The following is a 22,899-nucleotide window of genomic DNA, read 5'->3' on the forward strand; positions in this document are numbered from 1 at the left end:
AATTGCTTACCATAGGAGAAAATTATGTAATGAGGCTCTAGAGAACATAAATATTTAAACATGTTTTTAGATACATTCAAATATGTGTGTATGGAGAGGGGAGGGGTTAGTGGAGGTAATATATTCAAATAAACATGTTCGATATTCTATTGTATAATATATCAACCCTGCAAATTCATACTAATTAGTATTTTGAGCTCTCATGGTGTTACTAAATCATTGGCACCAGATGAATAAAATGTTTAGAAAACTTTTTTATGATCTTATTGGTGCATTCACCCGTATCAATGACCGAAATTTATCTTGCTTTAGCAAATCAACAGATTTCTTTCTTCTGCTAAATGTTTTTGGCAACACAGATGGAGAACGCAGCAGTCAGGGCCCTGCTCAAAGGCGCCAGATAACTGAATGGGTTACTTCCTACATTAAAACCAGCTTGTTGACTTGGCAAAGAGCCCTGGTCAAGTAATACAACCAGTGCTGCTGCCATTTGTTAATTCTGCATAATTAAACACCAATTATATATAGTATTGTTTTCTAGCAGGCTCCTCAGCTGGCTTTTCTTTATTATGATTCTGTGCCAGTTTCCTTCCTTATTAGTAAAAAGGACTTTTTATTTGTTATTGTAATTAGGAGGTTTGAAAGATATCAATTTTTTTCTAAAGAGAGAATAGCAAATGATTATGGAAGTTGGCATATCATTTTACAGGAAAGACATTGCGTATAATAGGTATTTTGATTTTTTGGTATAATCTGAGGAATCTGCACTGTACTATTAGAGGACTCCCCAGCACAAGTCTATTAGTGAATATGCAATAATAAATGAACATATTTACAAACCACTTTCAAAGTCTGTCTTGAAAAGACACCAGGAAATTCAAATGTAGAACCAATGTTCATTTCATAGCACTTTTATCCTCATTCGGCAAGCATGTGCTGCTAACCACATGCTTAAGTCCTGTTGAAATGAATGTAGCTTAAACATGCTTAAATGGAGTATATGCTTAACTGCTGTTTAAGGGATAAACCTAAATATCTGTTCAATGTTCTGCTGAAGTTAGAACGTTTTATGCATCCTAGCATACCACTAAGTATTTGGAGACTGTCACAAAGGCGGGCATTGACTGTCTTGGTGCTTTAAACTGCGTTGTTGTTGTCAGTGATGCAGCTCTATTAATAATGATGATGGAGAAATTTCAAGAAAGGTTTTGCCCGTGTTGCTGCTTTAAATGGAAACTGTGGAATGAGAGGAGCAGAAAGTTGGAGGCAGGTTTTATGCTTGTTTAGGGTTTATATCTTTCCCTCAGTACTGATGAAGGTATTTGTTATGTAGACTCAATATTTATTTTTCAGCTACTTAAGTTTACAAAAATAGTCTGGAAAATATATTTTCCCCTTTCTTTATGATTGATTATGTAGCAATATCACCAAAGGGTACCTTACAGCCAGAATAGGTATGGGAACTCTGTAGAGACTTTAAGTGCCTATTATACAACCCATAAACTTTATTGGAGAAAAAAAAAAGAGAAACTTTCAGCCTTGATAGTCATTAGAATTTAAAAGCTCGGGAGGGATGTTAACTGTGTCTATGGCTCTTAATCCATGGACTATTCTGCAGTCACACATGCGTACTGAATCCATTTGCAACATCCTCATGAACTTTATTGAGAAATGTTTCTATGAGTCAGCAGCTGGAGCTCATTTCTCAACCAAACTGTTTTCTTCCCTCTTCCAACCTTGTGACTTTACTCTTGTTATCTATTGTTCCCTTCCTTTGAGTCCACGTAATTATTGGCCCCCCAAATAAAAATGCTTAGTTTTAAGCTTGGCAGTTCTTAGTTCTTCATTTGCTAGACCACAAGTCAACTAAACTATAAAGAGGAGAAGACGTAGTTCCCTGCTTAACCTTCAAAGCCATGAGGTCAGTGGGACTTCCCACAGCACATAATAGGAAGCACAAAAGTCTTTGCAAGATGAGGCTTTTGGTTCATGTTACAGTTGTGTCAATGGAGCCATTTTAAGTTGTAATTGTCAGTAAAGTCGTTTCTTAACTCTTTGTAAGGAAAGGTCAGCTGTTTTGAATCATGTTGTGTTATGCGTGAAACATATATATTTCAAATTCCATAAACTCAGTAAAACAATACTGCTTTGTCTTGCTTGCTTTAAGGAACATGTTATTTTGGCATCTTCTTTGGACCTTCTATTGTCATAGCCCTTATTCTTCCTTTCCTAGGCATACACTTTCATTTTAATTACAATTTAAACAGAAAAAAAGCGAATGATTGAAGGATTGTTGTCAAATATTGTATATTGTATCTAGACACAACATCAGGTATGCCTTCATTTTACAACTACATTAAATGCAGCAGAATTTAACTAGTGATACATTTTCACCATAGAAAGCTTCCTTTTAGCTTTTTATCTTGAAAGAAATCTTTGAGAGGACACCAATGAGGAATGCAACAGAGAATCTTGCAGAGAAGGGAAAAGTGCAACGAATGGGAATTACAGTGAAAAAGAGAGAGAAAAAAAATGTTATTCCTCACTGGCAATTATTCTAAACAGCTCCAAGCTCTAGGATGTTATTTATCACTGATATTACAATAATGCCCCAAACATGGCAGGTGTTGGATTGTTTACTTGACAAGTAGTCAAACCTGTCCCGAGTTTTGAAATGTTAGTTTGTAGTCTAAATAGCTGGGATTAGACCCCAATTCAACAAAAGCTGTTGAAGCACATAGATAATTTCTCTAGTAGTTTGTGTCATTGATTCCTATAGCTTTGTTTAAAGAACCTTCCCCCATCATGCCACTAAGATTTTGCTTGAAGCAAAGTACCTGCATAAATCCTATTTTGGGTTAGGATAAGTGGGGAATACGCACATAAAAGTGGGTCACAGCCGCATAATGGATGCAGCTTGACTTATCTCCACTAAATGCCAAATTTTATTTACATGCACATGTATTTAGTTATATTTATATATATGCATTCTGAGTGTATTGTGATATCCCATTGTTTAATTGTAGAATGATGTGATAAGTTGCATTTATAATGCACCTGGGAATGTTCCCCTACAGCTGAGCTATTGAGGCAAATCTCCTGGAGTCACCGCTAATAGTCTTTCCAGGATCAAAGGTTGAAGGTCACCTGGCTAACAAACCATGAAGGTTAGAAACAGGAGCATCAAACCATGAGAAAGGATGGATCTTCAGCTTCGCTTGGGGAGAGCATTAGCCTCAAGCCATGGAAAGTCCCACAACACTAGGCCTTAATAATGTGCAGTTTTATGCCTGGAAAAGCCATTTCAGACTATAGCTGGAGTTTTTTCAGCTAATTATTTTTCTCTGCTTCTGGACTCAAAAATAATTTAACTCTTCTCCTGCCAGATTTGGAAGAAAAAGAACTGGCAAAAATGTCAATATATTATAAATATCTTGGGAAAAAAAAATTGGGAGATAATTTTGTCATACAACGGTGACACATGGAAACTCCATATGGCATTTGTAGAAGCCAAGACTTTTTTTGTCTGGACTTCTTTGTCTTGAGAATAACCTGGGCATGCTGCAGCTAGCCCAGCTTCATGAAACAAAAATATTTAGACCACATCATTATTTACTCTTTCCAAATTAGACTTTTTGATATATTTAAAAGGTCATTAATGCCTTAAACTACAAAAGAGCAAGCTGTTGTGGCTTCTTCACCCAGACATGATCCCAGAAATCAGCTTGGTGTCAAAGGGTGCTTTATGTAATAGAGAATAAAAACCCACTCATTTTGCAGTTCATTTCATAATACAAATTAACAGAACCTGAGTCAATAGTCTTAGAAACTGCTAATTAGGTTTTTGCAAATGTGGCGTTTGTGTTCAGTGAAACACTGGGAAGAAGGAAAGTATTTCCAGCTTGTATCATTTCAGGATTGCACTGAGTGGTATTGCAAACTGTCATGTTTAAATGCTGCTAGGGGCTTCTATAGTAGCACAGAAATACAAGAAGCAATTCTGACACTAATTTATAGTAATGACAAAAACTAATCTGTTAAAATGTAGTGTACATATCTGGTAGGCATAATTAGATTTTGTAGTTTAGGAGTCTCATATTAAGAAAGTTGAGTTTGTAAGACTAAGTTGTCACTTGACCATTTAAGAGACTAGCAGTAACGATGTTTTTAATACTTAGTGTACTAGTCTTTCTCTTTATGTCAAAGAAAATCCCCATTGTTGCCTCTAAAATGTGAATGGTGTTATGTGCGATAAATCATTATTTTATAGAATACTGAATACACGCTCAGCAAAGGGCTGGCTTTCAGGAGTAGCAGTGAATTTAGGCTTAATAAAACTATTTCTTTTACAGGGTGCAGCAGCTAAGGTTTCTGAAGTTGTAATTACAATGCAAATACAATGTTCTCTTCAAAGTATAGGATTAGTAAGATAAGAGTTGTACTTACACAATTCTTTAACTTTCAGTGCTTAAGAAGGTTAAGTGTTAAGAAATGTCTTAGACAAATTTATGCCTCATAACTTGTCAAACCCTCTGAGATTATTACTGAAACATTTTTGATAGTGTAATTTATAGTAATAAAAAGACATTAAGACACATTTCAATTTGATACGGACATGCATATTTTATAATTCAGGAATCTTTTATTCCTGTTTTATTAGCTGGATAAAGTGAGACTTGGGAATATATCCACAGAGGTGCCTGGCATCTTAGTACCTGTCTGGATGTGAGTACTATTGATCTGATCGTGGTAACCCAGCAAGAAAGTGACAGATTAAGATACTTGATTTCAAAAGTTAGCAGCTGAGGTGGTTTCCAGGCTAGGAGTCTTTCTTTCAAAACATCTATCTCTCTTCAAGATTTCTTTTTCTTTAAGCTGTCTTGATTCCAGGAGCCAAAACATTCTCTAAAATAACTTTTCCTTTGTTTTCTCCCAAGCAATCAGTCACAAACTGTTTCCTTTAAATAAAACGAACCTTTGTCAGCATGACCTTATTTTCTGCAGCACATACAGAACTTTGCCTCAGCAATCAATTTTCTTCCGCACGCACACTTACAAATGGCAATAGGGCTTACATTTTTGCTTTGTTGGGAGAGGGACTGGGAAGAAGAAAGAGAGAAAAATAGAAGACAGCAATCAAAGTCTGTATTTTATATTTGATTTCATATTAGCCATGCAAACATAAACCCAGATTTTTAAAGATTGAATATAACATTTAAATATATTTTGTAAAAGTAGACATTAAATATGAGTCTTATTCAGAATATTACAGATTAACTATTATATCATTTAAATGTATTCAGTGGAAGTGACAAATGTATTTCATACTTACTAGTCCTTTCCTGAGAATTGGAAATGCTCCTTTGTAGGTTAATCAACTAATTATTTATTGGTCTAGTAACGTTCATGAAGGCAGAAAATGTCCCCGTTTGGGCTAATAACTTTTTTGGCTTGCTTGGTCCCTCGGGCCAGCTAGGCTAAAACTTTGAAACTAGTCAACCTTGTGCTATCAGACAGCAGACTAAAAGCTCCAAAACACAGAGATCATCATGTTATTGGGACATCACTGGTGTCCTCTTCTCCCTGTACTAGCTCCAGCATTACAGGCTTTTAAACACAGAGCTGGAAGCCTTGGTGGTGGAAGTCTGAAGAGAGTAACTTTCTTCAGAGAACTTGACTCTAACCACAATGGCATGTTAGATCTCCAGCTTCAAAATGGCAATGATAACAGTACTTCGTCCAGCTTGCAGGCTTTTGGGGAAAATGTATTAGTTCAGATTTGCAGAACATTCAGCAGTGGTGTCTGCGAGTTTGTAAGTTTTGAAGAAGTCTGATTCCCAATCAGCTTTCGGTGTCTATGTACCTCAAACACTTTGGACTTCAATTACTATAGGGCAAGGTCACTTAGCAAAATGAAACTATCAGTAGAGTGGTGTTTGGAATATATATTAACAATAAGGAGAAATCAAGCTGCATAGTTGCTTGTTGACGGAGCATCATCTGTTCTCTGCACTGGCAGAATACTTTGATATGGTCGTGGAATTAATGACTAAGACGTGGCTAGGGAAGCTGTAGTAAGATCAGTCGTGCAGCTTCACTTCTACAGTTTCCTAAGTTTCAAGTTTATGTCTTTGTGACCATAAGACTGTACAAGAGTCTTTTTACTTGCAGGGATTTTGGGATGGGGGAATCATCTTGTAACTGCCTATTTTTTTGGTGCTATTGGCTAAAATAACTGGCCACAATGTTTGTTGAAGGAACGTCTATCTGGCTGCACTGCCTTAATTGGGATTCAGGCAACAGCCTGTACTGGTTTTAATGCTTGTTCATTATAACTTTATTTCTACTCTCTGTAGATGCCTGCAAAGCATAAAGACAGAGGAATCAGACTTTCAAGTGATGGCTTTCATCCCCCTAAAGCGATTTCTGAGAATATTAGAGGGATGAAAGTGAAACTGCATTGTTTTCATCCCTTCAGACATTCTGCTTTTCTCCCTTCCCTGCCTCCCCACTCCGCGCTATAATTTCATCTCCTCCCCTTCCAGCAGCAGCAGCAGCAGCTGTAACTCAGCTCTGTTGGGCCCCTAGGAAGCTCTCCCCGGAGGCGTCGCCCCACCTCCCTGACCTCCGCGGGGCTCCAGCCCCAGCTGCAGCAGTCGGGGGCTCCTCTCGAGCCAGGTTTTCCCTGGGGTTGAGCACTGCATGACACACCAACCGGATTTTACTGAGCGTCCTTGCAATGGGAGATCTGGTTCTGTTTTCCTCAGATACCTGTTTTCAGTTTTTCTCGTAATAAAACTACGAAAGAAATCAATTGTTTCCTTAAAAGGAGCCCCAGACTGGACCAAATGTGTGCTCTCTCCCCTTCTCTCTCTCTCTTTCTCTTTTCTCCAAAGAGCTTAACTAAAATCGTAAGATAAACTTTCCTACCACCTTGCAGCTTCCTTTAGCACGGTGACCTTTCCGCAGCTAACGGAAGCCTGTGCAAACACAGTTTTCACAAAGATGCATCTTCAACTTTGTTTTGCTTTCTGCTAACTAAACCTGAAACACTGAACAACCTGAAACGTTGAAAAAAATGCCAGGAGACTTTACGCTTGATTGGGGAAAAGTTTGCTGTTGAAAAAGAGGTTTTTAAATGAAGAAAACACCGAAAAGATCTTGCAAAGATTAAACTTTCTAAATAGGCAAATAATAAAATAATAACTGATTTAATTGGTCTAGGAATCAAGGATTGATCATTAGTTGAGCTGTTTAGTTGGAAAACGAAAACCAGTTGTACAAGATAGAACAAGAGATACATTTTGTGAAAGGGAGGTCAAATTAAAAACTGACACTGCTTCCAGTATTTTTAAAAGACATATTGTGTTGATAGGGTATTATTAGATATGTTGTGCTGTGTTTTAGTCACATACTAGTTCAGTCTGCTCTATACTTTTCTTCACAGATTGAAGGCAACTGCACTAAGTGCAGAGCATCCTTTCTCCCTGTGGAAGAAAGATAATTTCCATTTCTCTTATTGATCAACTTTTCTTCAAAACAGACAAACATTAGGGTGGGAGTCATGTGCTCTGCTCTTTACATTTCAGTGAGAGCAAAAACCCAGACTCCGTAAGATGCCTGTGAAATCAGACATGTGTAGAAATGGAATATTTTTCCCTCTTCTCATCTTCAGATACTGGTAGGCTAGAGAAACCGTGGTCTCAAGTACCACTTTCATCATTGTTCTCTGAACGATCAAAGGTTCCCAAGCAATCCAGTACTCCTGAGTTTAGCGAAAAGTGGCACTTAACATGTATCAGATCCTCGGCTGATACAATTCTGTTGAAGTCCATTTTAGTTACTAGCAACACACTACTTCCAGAGATCACCTAGTGCATATTATGTGATATTTCCCACTGTGATTATATGAATATGTCCCATAATTTCAGTACAGCAAATCTATTGTATAATAATAATTTTTAACTGGAACTTCAAATATTTATCATTGAAATATTTTTCTCTAAAATTAATATATTATGGTTACTTTCACCTTGGTTGGATGATGTATATAAGAATGAACGCAAAAGAGAATCAATATAGTCATTAACTGACTCGCCCACAGGATATGATAAATGAGGGGTCAGCTTAAATTCAACTAAATTTTCTTTGATCATCAGAAAAATCTCCATGTGCCTATAGCATTTTTCATCAAGTAAATTTTTTTCTTCTTATGAATGGCCTTTATTTTCAATTGTAAGAATCTTTATAATTGTTCAAATTGTGGAACTGGAGTCATTCAGATTTATGAAATACATAATTTGTATTCACGTTACTAATTCACATTATGAAATATATATTGATAAACTCAGCTGAGTGGGATGGGGAAGGGCTTGGAAGTGTTTTACTTTAGTCTGATTTTCTACAGAACAGGGTTTCTGTTACCCAACAGATGTAGATGATGTGGTATCCTGCTCTAGTGTTTTCTGAATTCACTTGCTAATCTTAACCAAAATCTTAAATAAAGATGGAAGGAGTCTCAAAGCTATGTCTGAACCAGTGGATGCGAGATGTAGTTACATTTTGTCTTCATATTAAGACAAGATTTCGCCATACACCAGCTTCTGTCTTTTGGTTGCCTTGAGAAAGATACCCATGGTGGGAGGCTGTAAGGAAACCAGGGAAAGTTCTTTCTAGGACTCTGATTGGGATGACTGGGGGGGCAGGACCCTGAGACACACTCAGCCTGAATCTAGTTAAACATAATTATGGTCAAGTTTCAAGCTGATAAGAAAAGCTTAAATAGGAGCTTGCTTAGGGAGCCTTCATAGGCATGAGTGCCAATCAGTGTAAAACTAGTTAACATTCAGTCGGTGCTTATGGGAGATTTTTAAAATTTATTTATTTATTTCAATTTTTTACCCAGTTTACCTTTCATCACTGAATATAACTTTCTTTATGTTGTATGTGTTAGTGCATTCTTTTCTGAGACTAAATGCATTTTCAAAAATATAGCCATTTGCTATAGCCATTTAGAAAAATAAAAACTATAGGGAAAACATCGTGGATTATTTTTAATTATATTATTTGTAGTGACAAATGTTTCTGTTCTCATTGCTCAGTCCTTGGTAGCTAAGAAAAAGTTCTAAAATGTTTAACCATTTTTGAAGCTTTTGCTGAAGTGCGCTTGAAACAGCCTTCATCTCAGATGTAAGCTCTTTTTCACTGACTTGCTTAATGCTTCAGTTGTATTCAGTTTTGAGCACTTACATACACTTACAGCTTATTTATCTCTAGTGTTATACTTTCAAGATCGTATCACATCTCCTTTCTCACTTTCCAGTTGTAGAACAACAACAACACAAGTTTCAGTAAAGTTAGATAAACTGTACAACTTGAGTAATGGGAGTGATGTGGTAAACTCAGTACTGTTTCTTTTTTTTTAAAGTTTAAATTTCCTCACTATCTTTTGAGGCTTTTTTTTTTTTCTATTTGAAATATGAAATTGGTGTAATAAAACAATACCATTCTGCTTTGTGTTGTTTTACTTTCTAACCAGGGTTCAATGTCAGATCAGTCTCTAGCTGGATACGTTATTTGATCCAATGTGTTAGTCTCTTTTTTTCATATCTAGCACCTTCTGAAATTACAGTGTTTTCCCAGGAATTTTCTGTAGTCTGGCCTGCTAAAATGAAAGATGATTAATTGCCTTTAATATGCTAAATATGCTTTTCTTTCTCTAGGTTCTTGTGTTTTTGTTTTGCTCTCTTGTCTCCTTTTTCCATAATCTTTCATACCTATATTCCCAACAACGTCAATAAAATAAATTTGAAGTCAGTAATAATATTAAATGTTTGTCCGTTTTAGTCTGTTGTATGGTAGAAATTTAGCATACTGGTTGAAATAATCTTGAACATATCTAGAAATCATCCTACGATGAAGTTCCAAACTAGCAAACCTTTAGACACAGCATGCAGTCTTTTAAATTCAGTAGTAGTAATGATGTATCACTGAATTGTGAGCCACCAGTTGCTTGCAATTGCTAGGTTATGCATACAGATCTGGTTCTGCAGCTCTGTGTTTATCAGTGACTTGATCTTCTGATATACTCTGTTATGTGGTATACTTATTTTCTGCTCAGGGTATTTAGTTTTAAAGGTTCATTGCAGTGAGCTGAAGTTTTCAACTTGAAATCTAACTGGATTATAAGTTTCCCTATTGACTAGGTAGTAAAAGTGTTGCTGAAGGACATTTGATTAGTCTGTTGACACATCTGCTGTGCTCCAAAAGCCTGTTGCCCACCTGTGGTACCCAGCAAGGGCTGTGGGCTGCTGGCCCCACTGAGCTGGGGCACCCTTGGGCTGAGGTCTCAGCCATGAATAGTCAGAGAGGAACCCGGAGGGCACCAGGGTGTGCAGGAGTTTGGAGGGGGCTGCTGGCAGCCACCTCAGGGCTCAGGCCCTGTGCTCTTACCGGCAGCCCACGGGAGCATGCAGTGCTCAGATCGAAGCCAGAGCATCATCTTCCCTGCTGGAGTTTCTGTCCTGGATAGCAGTTGTCCTAGCCCGTAGGGATAAAGCATCTATTTCTGACTTTTATCCAGTTTGACACGTTAAAATTTGCTGAGGAACTCTGCTAGAGGTGCTTGAGGGCCCCAACAATATGGAACCAATCACGCTAGAAACATATGATATGTATAATGTTGCTTCAGAAGTATTTTTTATTTCCTGCCCAAAGCAGCTGCACCAACACATTTAATGAAGTTAGGACAAACAAACAATCGGGCTTTGCTAAAGAAATTTTTCTTTTTTCGAGCTGTCACTCTTACAGTGTTGTACTTTAGCTCTGAGATATTAAAGCTGTGACCTAGCCAGCAATGATATACTTGGGCAACTTTCTACAAGTAAATCTGACACAATGCGTTCTTAGTTATCTGTGCTTCCATTTGCAAATCATTGCTGTGATGATACATAAGTCCCTTACTAGGAGAAGCCTAATTTCCTGATCTGGGTTTTCTGGTTTTGCTCTTTAAGGGTGGCGTAACTGTTTCCTTTCATTTGCTATTTAGATGTCCTTCTGTATCTACCAACACACAAACTGAGTTTTCTGGTAAGGTTATGTCTTATTGGGCAGTTTCTCTCAAAGGTCCGGTTGGTTTTTGAACATAGATATGTGATTTGGTCCGTCTTTGCCACCTTGATAGTCCTACCCATCAAAATTTTGATGCAACTGCTTTTGTTGTTTACACTGGCATTGTTCTCATCATATTTGTGTAGTTTAAAACATATTTTTCAGTGTTCGTACTTTATTGCTCTGGGCTCTGGGCTTCCAGTTACAGCTCTAATTATTTCAGGGGTTCCCATGGATCTCTTGAAGGTCCTATTTTGTTTCAAAATTACTGCCTGTAGCTAGTAATTCCCATGCTCAATGTCCACAATATTACAAATTGACAATATCTAGCGAAATCTGTAGATCCTTGTAAACGTAGGTACCCCTTGCTGTGTTGTATGATTTCTGGTATTAATTTTGATCTGGTATTAATTTTGCAGAGTTGAATTCTGACAAGATAGAAGAGTTATTGATTGTTGTCTTCCTCGGCTGTTTCTTTTCATCGTTGTTCTATTTTGTCTGGAGTTTGAGTTCATAAACTTGGAGTAATTTTTGACCCTGTGCTTTCTTTTGAGGCTGACATTAATCACACTGAGAAATGAGATTCCCAGCTGGAAGATGCTAAAGAACCACTAGGAACTATTAAATTAACTTACCGCTATTTTATGATTTTTTTTTCCTGGTTTAGACTGAGAATTATTAAGTTGATTGGGACATATGTGTATGTTTCATTATGAGCAGATAGCAATTGTTAATTCTTTATTTGTGGCTCTTTCTCCCGTTTCCCTGAAGTATTCACAGCTGTGCTAACAGAACTCTGCATACAGTCAATGGGAGCATTTTGCTGCTTTAACAAGAAAGGACTTCAGCCTAATATCAAATTTTCCAGGCAAATGCTTACATGCTCCATCATTTGTTTTCTTAAGGATATGATTTTGAGTAGTGAGTAGTCAGCTCAGGTAAACAAAGAAAGGAGGAACACCTGTTGTACAGCTTCTCTTCTCTCCAAGGGACAAACTTAAAAACCTCCTTTGTAGAACACATTTCACTACGCTGCACAAAAGCAGTAGCTCTTAGGAAGAGCTTTACAGAAAGAACCCCTGTGATCTAATAACAAAAGACAAAAACTTCCCTGAAGTACTTACCTCTACTCAGTATGAATAAAAGGAAACATTCTTTGTATTTTTTTTTTTTAAAGTGTTGCAAGTGAGAATCATTTGATATCTGCGGGTAATTCACTGTCTTGGAAGGTTAATAGGAAAGGGAATTCTAGACAGACATGATTTACTACTACTTTGCATGGATATATATTTGTGATTTGATGATGCTTGTAGCTTGTAAATTTATTCTTGTAGAGCTGTACTGGTTGACATGGTATGTTTTTCAACTCCATGTCTTTTTACAAGTCAGTGTGAATATTTGTTTACCTTGCAATTCACCTTTTCATTTCACTTCAAAATCATCTCTGTACATTACTTACTAAATCACTTTCTGTTAGGCCACGAAGATTTTAATTGTAAACTACAACGGGGTTAAAACCTTTTTTAAATCATTGAATCACCCCATCGAATATAGCATTATCAGGTCTTTGCTTTGTGCATAAGTCAGGTTAAATAGAATGTGAGTGGCTTTAGGTATGAAAGGAAGAGGACCTGCAGAGCCTGTCCTGTCTGCTGCCTTCTCTGTCATAGCCAAAGGGCTGGGATTGTGGAAGGCAAAAAGGAAGGGAAAGCACAGAATAGCAACAACCAGACACATTTCCCCTGAGAAATCTATATGCTAAGGGTATCAGTAATCACAATGTGGCTGAAGTCACTGTTGGGAGGTAGAGAACATGTGTTGGCAACAGCAAACTGGTGCAAAATGCTGTCCTTCTAAAAAGAGGAGGAGAAAACCAAACCAGGACAGCTAGAAATGTAGCTAGGAGTGTCTCCTGAAAAAAAGGACCTGGGATTCTTGCAATATCAGAGAGACTTTCTTGCTTATATAGCAGTTTTAATAGGCTTACTTAATGTGCCAGTGTATTCCCTTGCTGGACAGTGTATTAGTGTAAGTATGTCCGTTCTTTCTATAAACAAGTGTTGACATACATTGATTTAATATTATTCTTCTTGCTGAGCTCTGCAGATAGACTAGTAAAATGTAAATGACACAGCTGTGTTGCAGATATATCTTTGACAACTCAGAAGATGACTTTGCATATACAGGAAAGCAAGGGAATAAGAAAGGGCTTTCTCAGCTCTTGAATTGTGTACATCCCCTTCAATGTTCATTGTTATGGTAGTTTTAATTTCAAATCATGTGACTGCAAGGCTGTTGGGGTTGGCATGTTGAATTAGTTCCTGCGTTTTCATTGTTTGTTTGTAGTAGTCATTAACAAGGGAAATTCATCACCTTTCCTAAGTTCACCACTCAGCTGAATAAAATAAGGGGTAATTAAGCATGGTGGGTCTCTTCCTGTGTTCCAGTTCTATGGTAAAGAGAAAATGAACCCAGTTCTTTGCTACTGTTTTGGGGGCAGCTACTTGTAAAGCAGCTGCATAATTCAGCCTCAAAACAACTTTACAGGGCTAAAGTCATAGAAGCAGAAGCTCCGGGGGTCAATGCCTGGAGGACTGGGTGTAGTCTCACAGAGTAGATTACAATGGTTAGGGGATTACTGCAAGAAGTCCAGTGGAGTTGGTGGATTGCATGGGAAGCTTGCATAACAAGTTCTTCAACTGTACATGGTGCTAGTTGCTATTATTTAAATGTCTTGATAGTACTTCCCACAGTAATCGGAACTCTCTTGAGAAACATGTAAGTTTACTTGGAAGAAAACAAAATAAGAGAGCCTCTAAGGGAGAGGAAATTTCCTGAAGTAAGGTCAAATTCAGAGCTTGCCGTAAAAAGAAAATACAAAGTATTGATATGAAGAAACCTATGCCAAATAGGTCTTATGCATATGCCATATTGAACATAGTCAAGACAACTGGTGAGCGCTTCAGAATAAGTTATTTGTTTCTGTATTTTCTGGAGAAGGTTTGCTTGTTGCCTTAGAGAAGAAAATTCTGTTATAAATCTGGTTGTCTCTCCTTAGAAAATGGCTTCTTGTCCTAATTAATCATAGTGCCTTGTACAGGCTAGTGATGGGTCTCTTATCTACCCCTGCAACTAAAGCAGCTGGGGCCACCACCTGTTAACTCACTTCCAGCACCATTTAATTAGCCTGAATGGCTGTTACCTCCAGGTTTATCTGGCAGGGAAAGAAATGGGAGCAGATGCAGAACAGGAGAGCGCTACAAGGGACAGCCCGAGAAGTGCAAGGAAGAGCTAGAAGAAGTCAAGGTGTGGGGGGAAGTGGAGAGAGGACAATAGGCAGGTTTGCGAGCATCAAAGTCTTACGGTGCATGTTTACATGCTCTCTGCTAAATACCAAGTTTTGAGAATGTAAGTGTTCAGTCAGAAATGTCACTATGTAATTATATTTGTATGGTTTCCTGCGTGACTGATCCCACATAAGGCTTCAGCTTTAGAATTTGAAACCAAGTGACGCAGATTTAAAAAATAAACAAACCAACAAACCCAACAATCATAGTTATGCTACTCCATAAAATGTATTTGCTGGATCCATGTGAAGTTGCTAACACCTATGTTTACTACCTACTTCCAATATAAATAAATAAATAAGACGCAAAGAGGTTGTTTACTGGCAGCATAAAGATGCAAAGAGGTTGTTTACTGCTTTTGCGTAACCAGGAGTCCTCATTTACTTTTTACTGAGTTAAAGGCTGTTATTGAATGCATCACGAAAATGAAGTGAAGGAAAGGTGTTTAAATAGCATCCACTACTGAGGTTTTGTCAGGATTTCAGTCATATGCACTGTTCTTTGAAGACAACAACAAAAAAGATACTCAAACCATTAAATAAAAGCTGTATTCTTTCTTTTTTGAGAAAAATCTGTTTCTAAGGGGTTTTTTACACCACAAAGTATTCTGTGCTCATCAGAAAATTGTCTCTTGTGCGTAATGAATAACATTTCTGTACCTGTGCATAAGTGTACGTTTTATTTTTAGAACCACATATTGAGTCGCTAGAACATACTTGTACAGCCTATTAATAAAAAGCATCCTTATGAATTTACTTGTAATTTAATTGTGCCAGATCCTCAGATTGAAGCCATTATGTGAGAACAAATTCCTGCCTTTTCTCCTTAGCTTAAACCTTTCTTAACTTTTAAGATGAGGCAGCTGAGCAGTGTAAACTTTTAATGAAGGACTTCTTAATTACTTGTGGAGACTCTTAGCTTATGAAAATGGTCATAATTCCCTAAAGTTATCCAAGTTAAACAAGTTAGCTGGCTGAATGTGAATGTCTCTAGAAACTTGCTTTATTAAATCTTATGAAAAATAATAGAATATTTCCTTTCAGCTAATATGAAACATCGGTAAGGATATTCTCCAGATTAATCAGCCATATGCTACATAGGCTTCTGATATAGACCTGTGTTTACCAAGCTCTGGTAGTCTAAGGGTGGCCTAATTATTCCCAATTCTGCACATAGCTTGAAGTTTTTCCTTTTTGTTCCAGATCTGAAGAATAGGTCTACATTCTTGAAAGCTTGTCTGTATTTTTCAAAATAAACATATAATTTTAGATACTACTTCCCTCTACAAAGTTAGTTTTATTACTATTACTATTTAGATATATTAACGGTAGCTCTCCCTTAGGTTCTATCCTTACTTACCTATACTCTGATAGTGTAAAATGTTTTGTCATTATGAATAACCAAATGAAGAAACAGAATTAAATCAACTATCCCTTAAGACGTATTATAGTGTATTTCTAATGTAACTCCAGTGAAAACCTAGAATAAATCAAAGTACTGAAAAAAACAGGCTACTAATTTAGTTCCTCATCTTAGGTTGTGGTTTGATGCTGTCACAGCTGGGTTTTTTTTCTGATGTCTCTTCCTGAATTCCTCTAGATCACTAGAAAGAAATCAATGGGAATTGATCCAATTTGTAGAACACAATTCTAGTATTGATAGTAGTTTATATTCATTTGCTTCACCCTAATCTTTTATTAATGTTCATTTGCAAAATGCTGTTCATGCTGTTTCCTCCCAATTTTGTACCCCCAAGCTGATGATGATAATGAAATTTAGAGAAACGTAACAAGAAATAATGAAGTTATATATTTTGGAATTAAATATGGCAACAGTTACTATTTTTGTAGTCAGACATTTTTCAGTAGATGGCTTTAATTTCCGATAAACAATGACCAGCGTAGAAACTCAGATACATGAGATTCCTACAGTAGTAAGAAGTTGCATCTGTTTAGGTCTTTTCAATTTTTCTTTATGGCCTCCAGGAGGATGGGCCAGGGCCAGGGCATCAATACTGAATCATTTGGGGACTTTTAAGGATGTATCATCAATAAAACGTGTCATACAGACATATCTCCCTGGTACAAAAGAAGCAATAACTGATGGCATCACTTTCTGGTGGAAAAAAAAATCGCTGGTGACTTTTCTATGAATAGCAGAGCCATGGTTAAAAGCATGTTTAATATAATTTTTGAGGTTAGGATTGCACAAAGCACTTGAATGTAAGTAGCTGTGAAAATAAATGTGTCTGGTTTGAGGGGTTGTAGGAGCTGAGAGAATGAATAACAGTAGTAAATATTTAGTATTTGGATTTTCTGATTATTTTGAAGAGTTAAAGATATGTAAATTAAAACATGAATGGTGTATAGTAGCTCCAGCTCCAGTCCAATAAAATGGAGTAAATTACAGATTTCAGTGGAAATTTCATTGGAAAAGGTTCCCCACATCCACATAAATCTTTGGTGCTATCTGACTGCCATTGGACCACCTAAACTTGTTCTGAACTTGTATGATTAAGCCAAATCCTCTTGCTGCTTTGAAGGTGTCATCTGTGCTTGGGCTGCACTGACCAAACCCGAAACCATTCCACCAAAAGCTGGTAAACTTAGCACTCTCCTATCAAGCCAAAATAGATGTTTGTTGGGTTTTTTTTAATGCCTTAAAGGTACTTGCCCAACTTAATGAATGGTGGCTCTGGAAATGGCTATGGAAAGAGGGAACGAGATATTTTTCATCATGATGAGGGTCTTCACCCTCTCAAATGAGGCCTCTCTCAAATGCTCCTGTGAAAGAAAAGTGTAGTAGCAACTGATAAGGGGTGGCTTGCTCCTTTTTTTCTCTTTGCTAGTCAAGGCTTCACTTTTCATCTTCCTCTTCCAAAATAAACCTGTTTGGGACTATAAAGAAAAAAGTGGGGAGGACTCCTTTTACTCCTTTTACCTTCTTGCTGAAGTTTTGCATACTTACAGGTAAAAGTAATTTTCTGTTGAAGTAAATGTTGGGGTTTGTTTTGGGTTGTTTTTTAGGGTTTTGTTTGTTTGTTTGTTTCCCTTAATGAATCAACCAATTACTGCTAAGACATTTTTTAAAGTGTAAGTTTTATTTCCCTGAAAATAGGCTTTTCTGAGCAGCTAGGATATCAGAGACCTTGGTTTAAATTCCTCCTGTCTGATACAGAAATTCAACCAAGACATTCAACCTTACTGGACAGTTGTTTTGAGGGACATCTCTCTCTGTCAGTTCTGTGAAACCTGTTATAGAGTGATTATGGCATTTCTCTGAGGGATGAGGCACCAAGTTCAGCCTCCACTTTGACTCAGACTGAGCTGTAAATTTTTCATATATCAGGTGAATTGTTCCAGGTTATATAATTCATTCCCTTCACTTTTTTTGGCATGTCAACTAGGTCAAAACGTGTAACGATGTAAAATCGTTCCTTATGTTTAGCAAAGCCAAGTGGAAAATTGCCTGATCCTACAGCACGGTAGTCATAAGAAATACATCACATCATAACATTCAGGCCCTTTACCATCCATTCAACAGAGTGCCTTCACAGCAGTTTCATGGTGAAATGTGCTGTTTAAGTCAATAGTACTTATTTCTGTTAAGTTTTAACAGGGACTCCCAAGCAAAGGCAAAGCTGGATCTTGTGACAGAGCTGAAATTAAGTTCAGCCCAGTGCAGGGGGCCACAACGTGAAACGTAGGACTTAGGCACAGACTTATCGTTCAGTGAAATGGGTAGAATTCACCCACAGCAAGAACTGAACTTCAGCAATCATCATTAGTGAAAGTCATTTCCAGCCAGAGACCATAATTTAACATTAGTTGAATATCATGTTCGATATCAGGTGGAAAAGTAGCATTTCTCAAAGAATGGGAGAGTGAATAATGTCTCTTTGGTTTTGGATTGTAAATAACAAGTGCATTGTTACTAACAGAGATCAGGTAACTATCAGTAGTGTTAAAAAGAGACTAATCCCCTCATTTCCGTCAGTGGAGGGATTGAAGCCAAGATTTTCATGCCTAAATGGCTGCAAGTAGTTGTAGCCGAGTTTTTAAAGCTGCTGCTTTCATGTCCTGTTGGCTGTATCGAATGCACAGCATTTCTGAAATGGAGACTGCTCCTATTTAAACTCCTAAGTGAGCCTTGCTAAAGGGCATTAGCATCAGTTGTTTTGCGAGGTGTTACATTGGAGGGTGGCCCGTGGCTGAGAATGCCATGTCTGAGGGAGTATCTTGGTGAAAAACATCATTTCCTTATGCAATTATATTTTGCACGACGCCAGACGTTACACTGACACGTAGAACACTCCAGTAGCTTTCAGCGCATCTTCCTTCTTCTTCATCATTTTGAGTAGTGTGTGGTTAAATCTCCTAGAAGGCAATCAATCTTTCAAAATGGTGATCAGCAGGTTCGTTGCTTAAAATCTCGGTCTGAGCTTTCTGTAATCGATTATAAACATTTGCCCTAAAAAAAGTAGGCACAGCCTCTGCCTCTTAATTTGACAAAAAGTCCCGTCCTTCTGTCCTTTACTGCTGTAATTTAAAACTCTGACCCAATCAACCCTTGAATGCAAATAAGTGAGCAATCTGGAGAAGCAGAATGTTGATCCAGTCACTCTACAGCCATTTTCAGAGCAGATTTTAAAGATGTACGTGACATTGGCTGTTAGTGAGCCAGCAAAGATGAATGGACCAATAAATGAACATATTTCACTTTTTTCATCTGCCAAGATGAAACACCATCTTGGCGTTTGGTTCTTTTTTGTTGTTTGGTCTTTTATTTTCTTAATTTGCGCAACAGTATTTTAAAAGGCACGCTATCAATTCTTTAATTGACTTTTTTAAAGAAATATTTTTTCCAGTAAGTCCCCTTAAATGGATTGGTCTTGAGGATTTTTGTTTTCTTTTTTTGTTCTTTTGTAATTCATTAAAAAGATTTCAATTTGTAAGGATGCTGTCTCTTTTAAAGGTTGTTTAAAAAACAAATGGAGAATATGAATGTGTGGCATCACATTTTACAAATTAGATTGACTGAGCTAGTAAAATTAAGCATCCAGGAAAAAAATCCACTTATGTTTTTTTCTAGTTTAATTTCATACAGAGTTGCTTTAGGTGTTTTGTGAAACTTCAGAATGATTTTTAGCAGCATGCGCATTTTATTGAAAAGGTACAGTTACTTTCAGTCATTATAGAAGTCCAGAATATGTCTGTGTGTGAGAGCGCAAAACATATTTTTCCTATTCAGGGTCTTTGCAATAATTAATAAATTATCTGACACCTGCCAACAGGAAAAAGAAATAAGCAGCCTATTGTTGTGGTAGCGATATTCTTGCAGAGCGATTTGCTTCTTGCAGGTTTTTTTAAACAAAATATAATTTTTTCTTTAGGTGCTATCTGTTGGACAGTGCACTCTCAAAAGTAAATTAAAAATAGAATTTAATAAACATTAGGCTGTATAGACGAGAGTAAAAAGATCTACTGATATTGACAACAAATTCCTTTGGGTTGTGCTGTTTTGTTTTCAGAGCCACTGGGATTTTTATTTTATTTTTTGCTTTGAATTATTTAGTTCATTATTATGAGTTATCTTCACGGTGCTTTGTGGTGTTTTGATCAGCAATTTATCTTGGGGTCTTAAAACACGTGTTCATGTATGTGTTTAGCTGACCAGCTGCCTTCCCCCTTTTTTTTTTGTAATGTGACATTAAAATTGAGTGTTTCCTTGCAAGCATCTTTCAACTCAGAAAATGCATCTTACTCCTTATGCTACTGAACTGTTGCCTTTTCATAGAGGGGCTCTACCCCTTTCCCCTGCCCCATCTTCCAGAAGAGGTAGAGCAGCCCCCCCCGTGCTTGCCAAGACACAGTTGTCCCCCCCCTCCTCCCCACAAAGAGGTGAAGTCCCCCGAGTCTGTAATTGCCAGGAGATGAAGCGATGATGGGGAGTGATCACAGTCAATAGCTTTGATTAACAATAAGGTGGAAAATTAGCAATGCTAGCATTCAGCTCCCCTGCCTTCCCGTCCCCATATGCTCACCACAGCCTGCGCTGGCTGGTTGGCAGGGTGGCCACCGCGCCTGGCGGGCTGCAGAGCGAGACTTGGGGTGAGCAGAGAAGGACAGCGGGCAGTGTTTTGGGGACCCCGGGGCAATGCTCCCGGCCGCCTTTCGCTGGGCACCACCACGCAGGCGGGGGAAGGACGGCGTGTGCCGTGCGCTGGCACCGTGGCTCTTGCTGTCATGTGTGGATTTAATTGTGTCTGGACGTGTTGTGATCGAAATGGCAACTACTGTTACTCCTGTGACCCCATCAGCAGCTCTGGTGTTGTTTCCGACAGACTCCGACGACCTAGAGAGGGGGAACGACAGCGGGACACCACTCCCCACCTCTGATAATGGCGACAATTCGCTGGGCTACACAGGTAGAGTGCATCTTTCCAAAATATTTCTGACTGCCTACTTCTGACACTTTCCGCCTACATCTGCCATTACCACCTGTACACGGTTTTTTTAATCATCTTTGCTAGCTGGCTATCTTTCACCATCACCCTAGGAAGTTCAACATTGTTAGTACTGTTGGGAAAGATTATTGTGCTTTTTAACTAACCGAGATGACTGTCTTTTTGTGTGTGTTAGTACATTTCAATTATTTGAATGTTTAAAGTAATTTTCTATTGTTGAAACAATGTACCCATTATTTTCCTTCAAACTGTGTATATTAGTGCATGAGGCAATATATCATCTCAGAGAAATTTTTCCAAAGACCAAAGGCAGGGATTTTTCCATATGTTTACTTTGGGGGGTTTTGTCCTTTGTTTCTGTTATAAACACAAGTAAAATATATTGCAGCAGGGAAAAAAAATCCAAGTGAAACTAAAATGTGATTGGAGAAGAATCTGTTTTGTTGACTTCTGTTTTGCATAAACTAGGGAAACGTGTCCCTAGGCCAAATAAGAAAAGCCACAGATAAGCAGCACCATACAGTATGTTGCAGCAGTGATCTCTGAGGGACCCAATTCTGTAACTCCTCTGCACACTGAAATGATACCCAGCTCCAGGAGTCACGCTACTGACCACAGCCCGGGCTCAGCCGCACAGCCCCTCAGTCTAGGGATTTCATGAACTACTGGTGGTCCAGTACGGTGGCAGACTCTAGTTCTAAATAACTTTTAGGTTGTGAAGGTAAGTATTAATTCTTCTGGTGGCAGCAACTTTTGGAAAGGGAAGGAGGGAGAATGAGTCGGACATTTAACTGGAAGATGTTCTTTAAACACTCTATTGGTGGGTTACTAGTGCTACTACTGCTCACACTGTGTAAAATTGCATATAGTCAAGTTATTAACAAATATCTTGAATATTTGTTATATTTTGTTATATTTTTGTGAATATAACAAATTCACAAAAGTGTGTGAATCAGATGTTGATAACTAAGACAGTCTTACAGGATACATGAAGAGGATAGGCAGGTATAATTTCTTGTCCATTCATAAAACTTCAGGTCTGTTATACACCACTTACAATGATTACAGCTTTCATTGCCTACCCCTTGCAATCATCCCTGCATGTGGTTTAAAACCTCGACACATAATTTTATTCCAGTTTAAAATACTTTTTTTCTAAAAAAGGTAAAAAAGCAAAGCAATACAAATTTCCCCTCAGTCAAGAAGATAGCTGCCTTCTTAGATAAACATAGCATGAACCCTGCTGCACATGGATTATTTAGACTTTTCTAGCTTCTGAATATTCCTATTAATTTTTTTTCTAAATTTCGCCCCCCTGCTCTCCAAGTTTGTCACATCTGCGCTCCCTGATGCATATGGGGTCATCAGATTGACAAAACAAAATATTAAATTAGCACACAAAACAAAAATTAATATAGCTTAAAGAATGCTTTTTTTAACTTACTGTAAGTTTGATTTTTGCTTTCAGAAAATGGGGCTGGGAATGGTGATCCCTGGCTCTTGTGTTTAAACAGACACTAATTTAGTTGGGACCACGGGTCAGACTCTATTATTAATAACGTTGCTTAGTTTTACCTAGAGAGGTTCCCCTCCAGCCCCCTCGCCCCTCCCTGGCCCGGGGCTGGTGTACGACAGGCAGATTCACAGAATCACAGAATCGTATAGGTTGGAAAAGACCTTTAAGATCATCAAGTCCAACCGTAAACCTAACACTACCAAGTCCACCACTACACCATGTCCCTAAGCAATTCCCACATCCGACAGCCTCACATCTGCCCACAGAGGCAGGAGAGGGGGCCCTGCATGCGCCCTCCACAAGCCCCATTAGCCATAAGAGTAGTGGGGGTAAGAATCAGGGGGAGACACCATCACCTCTTCCCACTGGCGTGTTTTGGAGAGGGGCTGGAGGCTTGGCGCGGGACCCCCCATGACCAGCGTGCCGGGTGGGCAATGGCAGGCAGAGGGTGCAAGGGCTGC

At 38.1% G+C, this 22,899-nt stretch overlaps 1 protein-coding gene across 1 annotated transcript in view; it reads left to right on the forward strand.

Moving 5' to 3' along the window:
* Nucleotides 1–22,899, forward strand: part of ROBO1 (roundabout guidance receptor 1) — a 751,137-nt gene that overhangs the window by 345,419 nt on the left and 382,819 nt on the right. Inside the window, exon 3 of the mRNA XM_075516480.1 lies at nucleotides 20,800–20,883. Coding sequence (XP_075372595.1) covers nucleotides 20,800–20,883 — 84 coding nt within the window. The remainder of the gene's footprint in view (nucleotides 1–20,799; nucleotides 20,884–22,899) is intronic.

The sequence above is a fragment of the Mycteria americana genome, chromosome 1 (assembly GCF_035582795.1).
Source record: "Mycteria americana isolate JAX WOST 10 ecotype Jacksonville Zoo and Gardens chromosome 1, USCA_MyAme_1.0, whole genome shotgun sequence".
NCBI classification, from domain to species: Eukaryota; Metazoa; Chordata; class Aves; order Ciconiiformes; family Ciconiidae; genus Mycteria; species Mycteria americana.